The sequence below is a fragment of the Rhinopithecus roxellana genome, chromosome 19 (genome assembly GCF_007565055.1).
Source record: "Rhinopithecus roxellana isolate Shanxi Qingling chromosome 19, ASM756505v1, whole genome shotgun sequence".
NCBI lineage: Eukaryota > Metazoa > Chordata > Mammalia > Primates > Cercopithecidae > Rhinopithecus > Rhinopithecus roxellana.
The window spans coordinates 67,003,694-67,019,278 of NC_044567.1; the positions used below are offsets into that span (position 1 = coordinate 67,003,694).

Genomic DNA, 15,585 nt, shown 5'->3' on the forward strand with positions numbered 1-15,585 from the left:
CTGGTAACTGTCACACCTTCTCCCTCAGGAAGGGGATCTTTCCTGCTCAAGTTCCGTAGCCCCCATGCCTGCCCACCCCAGGAGAACCTGCAGGAGACGGAGGCATTGTATAAAGGGCTGGGGCCGGGGGGAGCCTCCAAAAATACCTTCGAACGTGCAATCCATGGCTCCGCGATCTGCGCCCGCCCTTGGGGCGTCCAGGCGGCTGGCCCTACCCCTCCCCGCGCCGACTTCACCTGTCAAGGCGCGGCGGAGTTTTGAAGCCGTTGAGCGCTGCGGTGCGCCCGCCCCGCCCCGCCCCCAGCCCCGCCCCGCCTGCAGGTCCCGCCCCACCCCGCCCCTCGGGGCTGCGGGCCGGGCATGGGGTGAGCGCGCGCGGCCAATCAGAGGCCGCGCTGCCGCCTCGCTAGGGCCCCGCCCCGGCCCCCGCCCCACCTCCCCACGGCGGCGGGGGCTCGGGTTTCACCCCGCGGCGCTGAATGGGGCTGGGGTTACTAGCGGACGTCCGCCTTTAACCCGCTCGGCGCCAGCGTCTGCCGGGGTTACTGGCGGTCACCGGCCCTCAGCTCCCGCCCCCTTCGTTAAAGGGTCAAAGCAGAGAGGTCCTGGCCCAACACACCAGAACTCTGTGTTCGAAATTACTGGTTCGCTGGCACCCTGAGCGAGCCTTAACCACTCCAACCCTCAGTTTACTCCTCCAGAAACAGGACACTCATTATCTCCCTGGCGTCGAATGGTATAAGGGAGATAATCTGGGTGCAGCACTTAGTATGCAAGAAGCGCTTAATTAAGGCCAATGGCTGCCGAGTGGTGGCTGCGGTGGGTGCATGGACCTCCCCCTTCTAGGGCAGCCCCAGGAAGGGGCCACCCCTCACCGCAGGGGGGCTGATGGTCTGGGATGAGGCCACTCCTGAAAACAGGTCACTTCCGGGAAACTGAGGCCCGGACATAGAAGTTTCCTGACTGCAGCACCGATGTCCCTTTGCCGGTGGGTGAAGTCTGCCCCTCCCCCTCAAAGCCTCACAACTCAGCAGTCACCAAGTGAATCCCGACACCCTTATTCATTATAGGACCCTGGGAGGCCAGGAAGGGATGCAGTCCCTAGGACAGAAGATGGGTAAGGAAGGGGTGACAGGCTCTGGGGCTCTTTTGAGGAGGTGCCTGGGCCTGTCTTCCCTCTTCTGTTAAAGGTAAAAGTTACACACACACACACACACACACACACAAATGATCAGAGCCTGGTCAGATGATTTTGTAGCCAAATAGACCACCAGCAAAGCCTGCCTTTGCCCCAACCTGCAGGCCAGCGCCTCTGCCCAGCCCCCGCCCCAGTTGGCTGCAACCTGGGAGGGTGCCTGAACCCTGGGCAGACCCAGCGACTCAGCAGTCCGTTGGGGGCTGGGGTCCCTGTGGCCCCAACCTTGCTCTCTTTTCAGGACCCTAAGCAAGAAAACCCAGCCATGTCTCTCTCGCACCCTGTCCTCGCAGCCGTCCAGTCCAGGCCCTTATTTTCCAGCTTTGGAGGTCCAAGGACAACAGACGGCCTCTCTAGCACGGCCCAACCCTCCCCTCAGCCTGTGGGTGTTTCCTCACCCCCAAAACAAAACAGCATTGCTCTTGGCAAAGGCTCTGACCTGAGTGACTTAAGACAGGGAAGCGTCCTCGACCGAAAAGCATGCTGAGAGCTGAACTCCAGGCACGAGTTCCCCATGGCCTCCCAGCCTGGTTCTTTCATTACTTTGCTCCCCAGTTTCTGAGCCCAGAATGTGGTGGCACCAACAAGCAGATACTAGCCTGAGACAGCAGGGCCAGGGCCACCCCGAAGCCTGTCCCCTCCCCTTACCCATCTTGGCTTTACCACATATTCCTCCTGCCTCTTATTGGTGTCTTTATTTGTCTCATCTTCCTGCTCTAACCCCGTCCCATCCCACTGAGGAAGTGGGGTGGGAAAGGGCGGTTGCTCTCTGAGCCCCAGGGGCAGCAGAGTCATTAAAGGCTCTGGTGGGGGTGGGGTGGGGGGCCTTCCAAGAGGAGGAAGCGTGACCCAAGAACAGAGGGTTGGCCCTTGGGCAGAGGGCACAGACTAAGCTAAGATGCCCCAAGGGCTTGGGTGCCACCAGCCATGGCCAGCCTCTGAAACTCAAGGCCTGGCCAAACCCTGGCTCAGTCTCCCCTGGGGCTGATCTGCGGGACAATTTCTTTTTTTTTTTGAGACAGAGTCTGGCTCTGTCACCCAGGCTGGAGTGCAGTGGTACAATCTCAGCTCACTGCAACCTCCACCTCCCGAGTTCAAGTGACTCTCCTGCCTCGGCCTCCTGAGTAGCTCGGATTACAGGTGTGCCCCACCACACCTGTAATGAAATGTAATTTTTGTATTTTTAGTAGACACAGGGTTTCACCTTGTTGGCCAGGCTGGTCTTGAACTCCTGACCTCAGGTGATCCTCCCGCCTCGGCTTCCCAACATGTTGGGATTACAGGTGTGAGCCACCGCACCCAGCCTGCTGGCCGATTTCTGTGAAAGCTGGTCACCAGGCTAAGACTAAAAAAGGAAACTCTAGAGCCAGCCCTGCAGCCTCCCTCAGAGACACACCCAAGCGGGCTATCTGGGGCTACATGCCAGGGCCTGTTCTTTCTTCAGCCCCTCACTGGCTGTGTGATGGGGACAGTCCACTGCTCCTCTCTGAGCTCCCACACCTACGGTCTCCACAGGTGGGAATTCTGGGAGAGCAAGTGTGTAAAACATCCATCACTCAACAGTCTCAACAAAGGTTAGTTCTCTCTACAGCAATTAGAATGGTTTAGAACTGGAAAGTCAGGTAGTGAGTTGCCTGATACTTGCAGTATTCACGACGGAGCTCCATTACCATTCGACTGAGTCACTTTTTTGTTTTGTTGTTGTTGTTGTTGTTGTTGTTGTTGTTGTTGGTTTTTTAAGGGGAGTTAACAGGGCCAGTCTAGAGTAGGGCAGCTGAGGCACCTTGGGTTCACAATTTAAGGAAGAGCCTCTCTTGCCTCCCCTAGTCCCTGCCCTGGAAGCTGGGAGAGCTGGTCTCTAGAGGCTCACTGTGGCACCCAAATTGCGGCCCACCCGCGGGTGAACCAGGCTTCCCCACCAACACTGAGAAGGCCCTTCTGGTTCCCACACACATTCCGAACACAGGAAGGAAGAGGAGGCACAGACTCTGGGCCATGGTGGTCCCACCTGCTCCCTCGTTCACCTTCCCCAGGCTTGTGAAGCCCTGCCACCCCCTCCCCAAACCTGCGTTCCTCCTCTTCCCTCTTCTTCCTCTCCTGCCCTGATTCTATCAGGACCCAACAGGAAACCTGAACCCCCACCTGGCATCCCTCCCCAGTTCTACCTTCAAACCTCTCTCTGAAGGCAGATGCGGGCGCCCTTTAATGACTCTGGCCAGTGTATTCTGTGAGGCCATGAGGGAAATCCTGGGCAGGCCTCATAGCATGCGCTTGCAGGGCCCAGCTCTGACCAGCACAGAAGCCTACAACTCACACAAGGCCTTGAACCCCAAACAACCTCCTGGAAGAGGAAGGTCTCCACCTGCCCCCACGGCCTTGTCCACAGAACCCAGATCCATCTCTCTGACAATATCTGCTGTGTGCCAATCCTGTGCCAGGCACTGGGGCCATTGTAGATGAGGTGGTCAGGGCAGCCCACCTTAGGAGGTGACATCTGAAAGGAAGCCTGAATGAAATGAGGGAGTGGACCAGAAGGGAGGGCAGAAGAAAGTGTGTGCAAAGGCCCTGAGGTGGGCATGGGCAGGACAGGAGGAGCAGAGGCAGTGAGGGGGTGGAGGCCAGGATGGCCACCAAGGAGCTGGGATTCCAACTCAGGTTGGTCTGTCATCTGAGCCAAGGACCCCAATTCTGCAGGGAATGGGTGGGAAAAGTATTTGCAAATTGATCCCTGCACTGCAGATCACAAAGCTGCACCAACTGTGAAGAAGGGTCAGCCACGGGGGAAGACGAGGCACAGTGGCTCGTGGGATTCCAGAGCACACCCTCTCTGTCTGCTAATTGAGGTGGCAGGGTGGGGATGGGTGCCCACCATCCCTCCAGGGAGCTGGGCTGCACCCTGCCTGCTGTTCTGCACCCACCAGTCACCTCCTTGATCCTCCTAACTGAAGTCGGCGGTTCTCATGTTTTCAGCTGGTTGTGTATTCAGCAGGGGCACAGGCTGCCCTTTGTGCGCTCGGGTGCCCCAGGGGCACAAGTGTGTGCCGGCTCTTCCTGGAATGGGACGCGCCCATGGCTGGAGCCCCAGGTGCACCTGGGCGCAAGTCCTCTTGAGGAAACTAAGGCTCAGACGGAGGCCTTGTGCCCAAAGTCCCACAGCTGCCATGTGAAGAATCTGGGATGCAAACCCCATTCTGCAGACCCCAGAGCCTGCCCTTCAGCCCCAGCCTACCAGGGACAGCAGTGAGCCCCAACTCTGGCCTGCCTCTGCCCTGACCAGCTGTCCTCATTTGTCGCAGTTCAATGAGTGTGTGCAGAGTGCAAGGACAGAAACGACAACACGAAGCTCTTTAAGGCTCAGCTCTGGCACTGCCTCCTCCCGGAGGCTTCCTAACTACCACCCTCCCCCGCCTTCTCCCCCACCCTAAGATCCATCCACCTCCCCTGCCAAATTAGAGGTTGGGTCTCAGCTGGGGGCCCCTCCTGGCAGGGCCTGAACCAGCTGTGATCCCAGCCTCACCCAGCACAGGGCTGACGACAGCAGGGACCCCAGTCAAAGGCTATGCCAACTCCAGCCATGGCTTCCTCCACCCTCGTCTGCCTCCGCCCCCATCCCCTAACTGGTATCTCCCTGGGCCTCCTTTTCCCTGCCTGCTTTCTGAACACTGCACGCTATTGGAGGCCAGGCTGTTCCCTCCACCAGGAATATCCTTTCCACCTGGCGAATTCCTATTCCTCCATCAAAACTTGCTGTGACGCCACCTCACATTCTTTCCTCGTCTATGCCCCTCCACACACCAGCTCCCAACACAATGACCGTCCGACCCTGTAAACCTCACAGCCATGCTTCCTCCTCCCCACTAGGCTCTTCCTGGAGCTACAGGTGTGCAGAATCACCCTCAACAGAACCTGTGAGATGGCGATTACATGTGATGCTGATCGGCACCAATTCAGACACCTTGTCTGAGAGGTGGCCCAGGGCACATACTTATCACCTGCAGCTGAAAAACAACCCATGGGCCTGATGCAGTGGCAATTCTGGGAGTAGCCCCTGCTGCTGGGCACTTGTTCTCAGTCAAAATGGCAGTGCTAAGGTTTGGCGTGGTGGCTCACGCCTGTAATCACAGCACTTTGGGAGGCCGAGGCAGGCAGATCACTTGAGCCCAGGAGTTCAAGACCGGCCTGGGCAATATAGCAAGACCCCAGCTCTACAAAAAGTTTTAAAAATAGCTGGGCATGGTGGCATGAGCCTGTAGTCTCAGTTACTCTGGAGGCTGAAGTGGGAGGATCCTTTGAGCCCAGGAGTTCAACATTGCAGCAACCTGTGATTGTGCCACGGCATTCCAGCCTGGGTGACAGAGCAAGACCCTGTCTCTGAAAACACAGGCTCACGCCTGTAATCCCAACACTTTGGGAGGCCGAGGCACGCAGATCACGAGGTCAGGAGATCGAAACCATCCTGGCCAACATGGTGAAATCCAGCCTCTACTAAAAATACAAAAATCAGCTGGGCGTGGTGGTATGTGCCTATAGTCCCAGCTACTTGGGAGGCTGAGGCAGGAGAATCGCTTGAACCCAGGAGGCAGAGGTTGCAGTGAGCTGAAATCATGCCACTGCACTCCACCCTGGGCAACAGAACCAGGCTCCATCTCAAAAAAAAAAAAAAAATATATATATATATATATATATATATCTCCCTCTTGGGTTGTTTCTCTGTAGCTTGTTTTAAAGCTCACATGAAGGCAGCAAGACGTTTTCGAGCTGCCAGGCTTCAGTCTGGAAAAGATAAAGCCCTTTACAACCTCCCCTACAACGTATTCCCTTTCCTTCTAGCATCACCGGCACTGGGTGATGGTCATTGTCTTTTATGTACTTTTGGTGGCTTTGCTTAGTCCCAAGGCTGTGACTAGAACTTTGAAGGTGCTTTCGCTCACAGTTCCAAGGCTGCTTTGATGTGTTTTGCACAGAAACCACGATCTGTGGCGGCCAGATGGCCACTCTGCCCCTCCTCCCCCAGCCAGAAACACTGCTTCCTCAGCAGGTTCTTTTTGTTTGTTTGTTTTGAGACAGGGCCTCACTATGTTGCCCAGGCTGGAGTGCAGTGGTACGATCATGGCTCACTGCAGCCTCGACCTCCTGGGCTCAAGCAATCCTCCAGCCTTAGCCTCAGCCTCCTGAGTAGCTGGGACGACAGGCACACTCCACCATGCCAAGCTAATTTTTTTAGTTTGGGTCTCACAATGTTGCCCAGGCTGGTCTTGAACTCCTGGACTCAAGAGATCCTCCTGCCTCAGTCTCCCAAAGTGCTGGGATTACAGGCGTGAGCCACTGTGCCCGGCATCAATTATCTTCCATGGAAACCAAGGATAGGGTGCTTGTTCCCCGTGGCGGGTGGGGGTTCCCCACTGGCCTAGTCAGCCCCATCCTGTCTCTCACCAACTCCAGACCACCACATCGCAGATGCTCAGAACTTAGAACCATAGCCTGGTACATCCTAGAAACTTCCAGCACAGGCTCCTTGGGTAACTGCTGCTAACATTTGTTGAGCTAAACCTATCGGGTGCCAGGTACTGGTTAAGTGCTCTAAATGATGATTTGTTCGTTTGTTTGTTTTAGAGACAGGGCCTTGCTATGTTGCCCAGGCTAGTCTTGAACTTCCGGCCTCAAGCAATCCTCCAACCTCAGCCTCTAAAGTCAATAAGATTAATGGCATGAGCCACTACATCTGGCTAAATGCTGATAACACTAACTGGCATTGGTTAGGGCCTACTATGTGCATGCACTGCTTAAGCCTTCACTCACCAGATCTCCATAATTCCAAGAAACTGGTTTTAGTACTGTTCCCTTTACATTGTTAAGAACCTGGGCCAGGCACAGTGGCTCACGTCTGTAATCCTAGCACTTTGGGAGGCTGAGGCAGGCAGATCATGAGGTCAGCAGATGGAGACCATCCTGGCTAACACGGTGAAACCCCGTCTCTACTAAAAATACAAAAAAATTAGCCAGGCGTGGTGGTGGGCGCCTGTAGTCCCAGCTACTCGGGAGGCTGAGGCAGAAGAATGGCGTGAACCCAGGAGACGGAGCTTGCAGTGAGCCGAGATCATACCACTGCACTCCTGCCTGGGTGACACAGCAAGACTCCATCTCAAAAAAAAAAAAGAACCTGAAGGTTCTTGGACTTGTCCAAGGTCATACAGTAGGGCTCCTTGTGAAGACCCCTGATCCTAGCCTTCTAGCTGCAGGGAGCACAGGGACCCCAGAGACTGGCAGGGGCAGCATGCAGAGGCAAGGCCTGCTGGGAGACAGCTGCAGGGACAGGGAGTCAGTTAGGAAAGGAACTCAAACAGGGTTTGGGGTAGGCCACAAATTCCCCCTAGGGGGATGGACCCCTATCCCTGTCCCACCTCCCACAGCAGGGGACCCACACCTGGAGCCAGTCTCAATGGCTCCCTGTCCTTTCACCCCTGAGCCAGTTAAGGCTCTCCCCACCTCACCCCCGACATACACAGCAGCCCCTGTGGAACACATGGTGCAGGCTGTCACACACTGTCAGTGCCCAGGGTCAAAGGGCATGTCCACATGGCCCATGGCTGCTAGGAGACAAGGTCAGAGGCACTTCCTCTGGCCAGCCTCGGCTCCACTTGTCAGCAAGCAAAGTCCAGATCCCAGGCCTCTACTGGCAGTGACTTCTGCCGGGAGCTGACCGGGTCACTCAGGATGTTTGTGTCCAGCTAGGTGAATGTTGGGCAGAAGGTAACTCCCAGCCACCTGCCCACTGACTCCTTGGACCCACTCCCAGCACCCTCCTCTCCATCCCCCCAACCCTGTCCCTTCAGATGCATTAGGGCTGAACCCCTGGGGGCTCAAAGCCAGCAAATCCTATAGCCTCCATCTCCTGCTTTTCAGGGGAGGCCCCCACAGTTCAGAGAGGGCAGGGCACTTTCCCTAGGAGACACAGCAACGCGTGGTCATACTGGGAGGGCTTTCTGCTACCCTGGGGTTAGCTGGATGCCAAGAGGCATGGGAAGGGGAACATGTCTGATAGGAGAGACTCCCTCAGGCTCCACCCCTGAGGGGCCCTCAACACGGGGATGAGGGAGAGGAGGCACCTTACCAGAGCAGGCTGTGCCTGAGGTGGGGGTTCTGGATAAATGGGCAGTATCACAGGAGGGGCATATTTGGCAATCCTTGCAAGTCTTGAATGCCACGCTGAGACAAGGGAACTTTTTTTTTTTTTTTTTTTTTAATCAGAGTCTTGCTCTGTGGCCCAAGCTGGAGTGCAGTGGTATGATCTCAGTTCACTGCAAGCTCCGCCTCCTGGGTTCACGTGATTCTCCTGGGTTCACGTGATTCTTCTGCCTCAGCCTCCCGAGTAGCTGGGACTACAGGTGCCCACCACCACGCCCGGCTAATTTTTTGTATTTTTAGTAGAGACGGGGTTTCATCATGCTAGCCAGGATGGTCTCGATCTCCTGACTTCGTGATCTGCTGCCTCGGCCTCTCAAAAGTGCTGGGATTACAGGAGTGAGCCACCGCACCCAGCAGAGACAAGGGAACTTTATCTTGGAGCACTGGGGAGCCATGAATGGTTGGAGACCAGGGGAGTTCAGTGCTGTGAGCTGGGGCAGTGACCAGTCTAGAGCTGTGTTTTCTAAGGAGTGCCAGTGCTTGGTGGGACTAGGGAGAGAAGTGGGGTGTGAAATATCCTGGGGAGAGGTATGGTGTGGGAGAGCGGGCCCCCAATGTGCCCTACCAGGGCTGTCCTGGACCCAGCAAACAGCCAGACACATGACTAGAAGCAAGGCCCTGTCGTGGCTGGGCTGGGCATGCTGGGAGGGACATCAGGGCGGGAGAACTCTGAGAACGCACTACTCAGGGCACGGAGGCACCCAGAAGGGCTTTCCGGGAAGCAGCCTCTGATCGGGCTTGGCAGACATCCGGGGTCCGACAGACAAAGACCAGACATGACGGGGTCCAGGCAGAGGAAAGAGACCCCGAGGCCCCCTTCCAGGCTCTCGGCCAGAACTCTGTTTCCATCTGCCTCTTCTGCACTCATAAGCTTGTGCAAAATCGGATAAATTAATCCTCAGCAGGGAGGTGAAGACTGCCACAGGCTTAATAATAATCCCCAACACAGGTACCAGGCCACTCTCCCAATCCATCCTCCCCCGACTGCTGCAAGGTACTCTGAGGCGCAGGACGAGACAGGCTCACCTGAGGTCTCGGTGCAGAGGCAGGACTCAAACCCAGGGGCACTCTACAGCCAGGGCAGTGCCTTCACCCACAGACGCAAGGACTCACGGAGGCAGCTCCATCCCCAAATCCAGTCACATGACAAGAGTTTGGCCATGGCAGGCAGCAGGACCGGATGGGGCCCAAGGCCCTTGGCTGGTTCATCAGGGCTGGTTCCCAGTCTGATGACTCAAACATTGCTCTAGACTGGGATGGGGAGGTGGCCACATAGCCTCTGACCCCTCTGTGACCCACTTCCAGGCCCCCAGAGTAGCCCCATGTGGAGCAGCCTCCCTGAACCCCTCATCCCCCCCCCCTTTTTTTTTTTTTTGAGACGGAGTCTCGCTGTGTTGCCCAGGCTGGAGTGCAGTGGCTGGATCTCAGCTCACTGCAAGCTCCGCCTCTCGGGTTCACTCCATTCTCCTGCCTCAGCCTCCCGAGTAGCTGGGACTACAGGCGCCTGCCACCACGCCGGCGAATTTTTTTGTATTTTTAGTAGAGACGGTGTTTCACCGTGTTAGCCAGGATGGTCTCGATCTCCTGACTTCTTCTCGACCCGCCCGTCTCGGCCTCCCAAAGTGCTAGGATTACAGGCTTGAGCCACCGCGCCAAGCCTCATCCCCATTCTTAGGAGCCCAGTGATTAAGAGCTTAAGAGCTAGGCTCTGGAGCCCACAGCCTGGGTTTGAATCCTGGCTCTGCCATCATCTGGCTGTGTGATCTCAGGCAAGTCACTTAACCTCTCTGGTCCTCGAGGCCGTCATCTTCATCATATGTCTACCTACTTGGGGTTGTCAGGGGATTAAGTGGGATCATCAACACAGTGTCTGGAGCACAGTAAGTACTCAATTAGTGTTTTCTGTTCACATTACGATCGTCCACCTGAGCAGCCAGAGGGAGCTGAAACTCGGCGTGCCCCTGCTCTGACCCCCGGCCATCCCCACATCCAGCCTAGCTCTGCACTCTGGCACTCAAGGCTGCCCTGGCCCCCTCTTATCCCTCATGTCTCTCAAGGGACCTGGCATTTCCACCCCCGAATCTTCAGACCTTATCAAACCTGCTAAGCTCCACACCTGGTAGAAGAAGCTTCAAAAGCAGGCTTGACCTCTGACCAGCAATTCCCCTCCCAGAACCTCATCCTAGGAACACAGTGAGGGTCTGGGCAGAGACTGGCCTCAGTGTCCACTGCAGCACAGTTTATAAAGATAAAACAACCTAGGTGCCCATCAACAGGGGATCAGGTGGGTAAATGAAGGAACCTGACTGTCATCTGGCTGTTGCATGGAACCAAGCAGAATCCAGTCAGCTGTGAACCAATGGACCCTATTTTAATTTATAAAAATGCAGATCCCGGCCAGGTGCGGTGGCTCATGCCTGTAATCCCAGCACTTTGGGAGGCCGAGGCGGGCAGAAAACCTGAGGTTGGGAGTTCGAGACCAGCCTGACCAACATGGAGAAACCCAGTCTCTACTAAAAATACAAAATTAACTGGGCGTGGTGGCACATGCCTGTAATCCCAGCTACTGGGGAGGCTGAGGCAGGAGAATCGTGTGAACCTGGGAGACAGAGGTTGCGGTGAGCTGAGATTGCGCCATTGCACTCCAGCCTGGGCAACAGGAGTGAAACTCCGTCTCAAAAAAAAAAAAAAAAAAATGCAGATCTGGCCTGGCACGGTGGCTCACGCCTGTAACCCCAGCACTTTGGGAGGCCGAGGTGGGCAGATCACGAGGTCAGGAGATTGAGACCATCCTGGCTAACATGGTGAAACCCCGTCTCTACTAAAAATACAAAAAATTAACTGGGCATGGTGGCGGGCACCTGTAGTCCCAGCTACTAGGGAGGCTGAGGCAGGAGAATTGTTTGAATCTGGGAGGTGGAGCTTGTGGTGAGCCGAGATCGCACCACTGCACTCCAGCCTGGGTGACAGAGCGAGACTCCGTCTCAAATAAAAACAAAACAAAACAAAAAACCAGATCCATAGCTGCCTGGGGCTGGGAGCAGGAACGGGAAGTGACTAAACAAGCATGAGGGATCTCACTGTGAGATAAAAATGTTCTACAGCTAATAATGGTCACACAACTCAGAAAGTTAACTAAAAATCATTGAACAATATACTTAAAATTGATAAATTTTGTGATACATAAAGTATATCTCAATAAAGTTGTTTTAAAAAATTGATGAAGGCCGGGCATCGTTGCTCACTCCTGTAATCCCAGCACTTTTGAGAGGCCAAGGTGGGCAGATAACCTGAGCTCAGGAGTTTGAGACTAGCCTGGCCAACATGGTGAAACCCCATCTCTACTAAAAATACAAAAATTAACCAGGCCTGATGGCGCACGACTGTAATCCCGGCTACCTGGGAGCTGGAGAATCTCTTGGACCTGGCAGGCAGAGGTTGCAGTGAGCTGAGATCATGCCACTGCACTCCAGCCTGGGCAAAAGAGCGAGACCCTGTCTCCAAAAAAAAAAAAAAAAAAAAAAAAAGTCTATGAAGAGTGTGCAGCCATCCCCCAAACACACACACACACAGAGACAGAGAGAGAGAGAGAAGAAAAGCTCTTTCACATAATTAGCAGGGCTTATCTCTGGGTAGTAGGTTTAAAGTTTTTTTTTTTTTTTTGAGACAGAATCTCACTCTGTCACTCAGGCTGAGTGCAATGGCACGGTTATAGCTCACTGCAGCCTCTAAATCCAGGCTCAAGCAATCCTCCCACTTCAACCTCCAGAGTAGCTGAGACTACAGGCACGTGTCACCCACATCCAGCTAATTTTTTATTTTTGTAGAGACAGGATTTTGTCATGTTGCCCAGGCTGGTCTCAAACTCCCGCACAGAATTCATCCTCTTGCCTCGACTTCCCAAAGTGCTGGGATTATAGGCGTGAGCCACCACCCCTGGTCTAAAGATTTTTTCTTCTTTTTGCTCACTTACGCTTTCTCATTTTTCTACACTGAAAAAAAGATGTGTAATTGGGAAGAAAAACAGGAAGTTTGAATAAACACTGAAAAATCCGCTACTGAAGTGGGTAAAGCTGAGGCTTGCCTAGTGAGAAGGGGCTGCCCCCACTCTCTCATAGACTAGACCTTGGGCCACATGGCTGCCCATGCCTGGCCTTTGGGTCTGGAGAGACAATGTTTTTATCTATGAGTCAGTAAGAAAGGTCGGTATCAGACCTGTGGCCCAGACCCAATTCTGTCAATAAGAAAGGTCGGTATCAGACCTGTGGCCCAGACCCAATTCTGTCAATAAGAAAGGTCGGTATCAGACCTGTGGCCCAGACCCGATTTTGTTGTCCAACTTGCCCATGAAGGGAGGGTTTGCATCCTCATTTTTCTGGAGGTGGAAACTAAGGTTCAGAGGGTGAGAGGGCTTGAGCAGGATGACAAGGGAAATGAGGAGTGTGCAGGTTCAAGCTCTGACCCCAAAGCCCATGTCCTCCTGGCTTGGTCACATTGCCTCTTGGACTACACTCACTGGGCCCAGGGATGTGGAACTGGTAGTTGAGTTAGGGCCAGATCTCCCTAGGGCTTGGGATTTCAGGGTTCATCACTCCAGAGGGCAGTGAAGGACAGGGATCTCGTGCCAGGGATAGGGGAGGCTGTTTTGGAAAAGCCTCACAATCAGGGCCTCTCCTCTGGGGTCCTCCCCTAGTCCAGCCCCAGGGGGAAGGGCTGGGAAGCTCCTGGGGCAGGCAACCAGCTGGGTGATCTGCAAGGCTGCAGTAGGGCAGGAGTGGGGGTGGCATAGATGTATCTGTTTTGCCAACCCCAGGGTGGCCACGGGTTCCATGGACATGTCCATTCAGGCTGTGAGTCTAGGCATCTTGTTCCTGCGACCTTGGCCTCAGTTTCCTCATCAACCAAGTGCAACTTAGCCAGTGTTGTTAAAACTCCTGCACAGAAACCATGGAGGCAGTTTGCTAGGGACTTCCTTTTGCTCTGGCTACAAAATGGAAGCAACGGGCCTCCTAATTGGCACTTGGTGCCACGGTTGGTCCCTTCTCATCACAGCCAGAGTGGCGCTCCAAAGATGGAAGCCGGTGCCACTGTCCTGCTCCGCCCTTTCCCTGGCCAACCAAGTCGGTTCGCGTCCTCCTCCTCCCTGACCTCACTCCTTTGCAAGCCTCTAACTCCTCACACTTAGGCCCTGCCTCGAGGCCTTTGCCCTTCCCTTGCCGTGGCCTGGAAAACATCTTTCCCTGCTGGTCCTGGGGGTGACCCTCAGGTCTCAGCTTAGAAGTCCTTCACCGCTGTGCCCAAAGTAGCCACATCCCTGCCCTGCCCTCCCCCCCAGCCTCGCTCCACCCAAGGTACAACTAAATACCCGTTTGGTTTCCTGGGGGATTTTTGTGTTCCCGAAAAGAGGGGTTGCCCAGGTCTGTCTGTGAACTCTCGGTGCCTAAGACGGGGCCTGGCATTCAGTGGATGTCAGTGAATGAGTGCGGAGGCGATTCCCGTGGCAGACCTGGTGAACCCGACCAGAGGCGGGGGAAGGGCGCGAGGCAGCGCCAGTGCGCATGCGTAAGAGCTCCGACGCTGAGCTGAACTCTCGGGCCGGAGGGAATGACCGTGAGTAACCTCTCAATTACGTCACGGCTGGGGCTGGGGCTGGGGCGGAGCTTCGGCGACGCCCGGGTCCCCAGCTCCAGCCGTGGCCACCACAGGGCTGAAGAGTCACCGGTCGGGCGGCACCCGGCCTGGGACGCGTAGGGGCGCACGTGTCCCGGCCCGGAGCCGCCAAGGGACCCGGGCCCGGCCCAAGAGCCCTCACCTCCTAGCGCGCGGCCCGAAACGCTAGGGCGCGAACCAGGGAGGCTCGGCTAGGCCCGGGACACCGAGGCGCACGGCACGCAGCTCAGAGACGCGGGGAAGTCCAGCGCGAGCACAGCACGGAGCTGGCGCCCGTGGAGGAGATAAAGGACAGGGAGGCACCTGCGCGCCCCCCACTCGCGCCACCCGGCGCGGCTTCGAGCCCTGCCCGCCCTGACGCACCTTCGATGTCGGTCAGCAGCGCCGCGTCCAGATCGCACGGCCCGCCCAGCGCCTGCTCCAAAGCCGCCTCGCTGAAGGGCGACTCGTCCATGGCGCAGCCGCCTCCTCCGGGAGGCCCGCCGGGCCGGCCGCCTCGTACGGTCCTTCCCAGGGAGCGCCGCCGCGGCCCCGGCTCGCAGTTGCCGCCGCCGCTCCGCGAGTTTGTGTCCTGCCCCGGCCTCGGAGGCGGCCCGGGGCCCTTGAAAAGTTCTTCGGAAACTGGGTTCCCCCTGCCGCGGCTCCGCTGGGCGGTCGAGGCGGAGGCGGGGCCTTTCGGGGAAGCCCCGCCCTCCCAGAGAGACGGCCCCGCCCCACCTTGAAAGAGCGGGGGACCCCTGATCCCCGGTCTGCGCCACAAATCTCCCCTCAGCCGGCCCCTCCTCCAGAGCGCCCTCCAGTCATTCATTTTATCCAGCCTCGCGCACAATGGCAGCGGCTTCTGGCTGGCTACTGCGGGAACGCGGGCAAGCTAAGCCCCCTCTCTGGGCCTCTGTTTCTCCAGCACCAAGCAAGGGAGCTGAGTGGAAGCCCCAGGCCTGGGCCCATCCCAAACCTCATTTCCTCACTTCCTAGATTTGACTCTTTACCACAGGACAGAGCAGGATCCAAGTTATAGGGGTCTCAGGCCTGCTGTGTTGTGAGCAGGCCTGATGTAACTGCTGGGCCAGTTACATCATTCTGCCTCAGTTTTCCTCATTTGTAACACTGGCCTAATGATGCTTCTTCACTGGTTGGCTGGGAGGCCAGTGACAATGTGGAGGGGAGCATGACCTGTGAGATCAGCCTGCCCCCTCTCTGCAAAAAAAAACCAGAAGATTGGCCTCTTGAGGACAGCAGTGGCCAAAGAAAGAGGCTGGAATTTCCTATCGTCTTCATTTGGTTTCCTCCCAGATCCAGCTGTAGGGATAGGATACCAGTGGACCCAGTGCAGCTCCTGAAGGAGGACGCCAGTACCCAAGGAAGACTGGCCCCAGGACTGTCTGACCCCAGATTTGGTACTTGTTCCCGGGAGCAGCCAGGATAGGGGCCACAAGGAAGAGGTGGCTGTGCTTTAGATCAGAGCCAGGCTGCCCTGGATCATGACAAACTGGGACTAGGTAAGAGCAGACAGCCCTGTTGAGAAGAGGGCTGGA

The 15,585-nt window shown here is 56.1% G+C and overlaps 1 protein-coding gene across 5 annotated transcripts in view; it reads right to left on the reverse strand.

Moving 5' to 3' along the window:
• Positions 1–14,709, reverse strand: part of SREBF1 (sterol regulatory element binding transcription factor 1) — a 27,031-nt gene extending 12,322 nt beyond the window's left edge. For 2 of the 5 annotated variants that reach the window (XM_010367573.2, XM_010367565.2), the window contains exon 1: positions 147–288. In XM_010367573.2, coding sequence (XP_010365875.1) covers positions 147–165 — 19 coding nt within the window. In that variant the 5' untranslated portion in view covers positions 166–288. Of the gene's footprint in view, positions 1–146; positions 289–1,634; positions 1,773–14,413 lie in introns of those variants that run through there. The other 3 variants (XM_010367552.2, XM_010367558.2, XM_030922601.1) reach the window with 3 other exon arrangements.
• Positions 14,710–15,585: the final 876 nt, after the last annotated feature.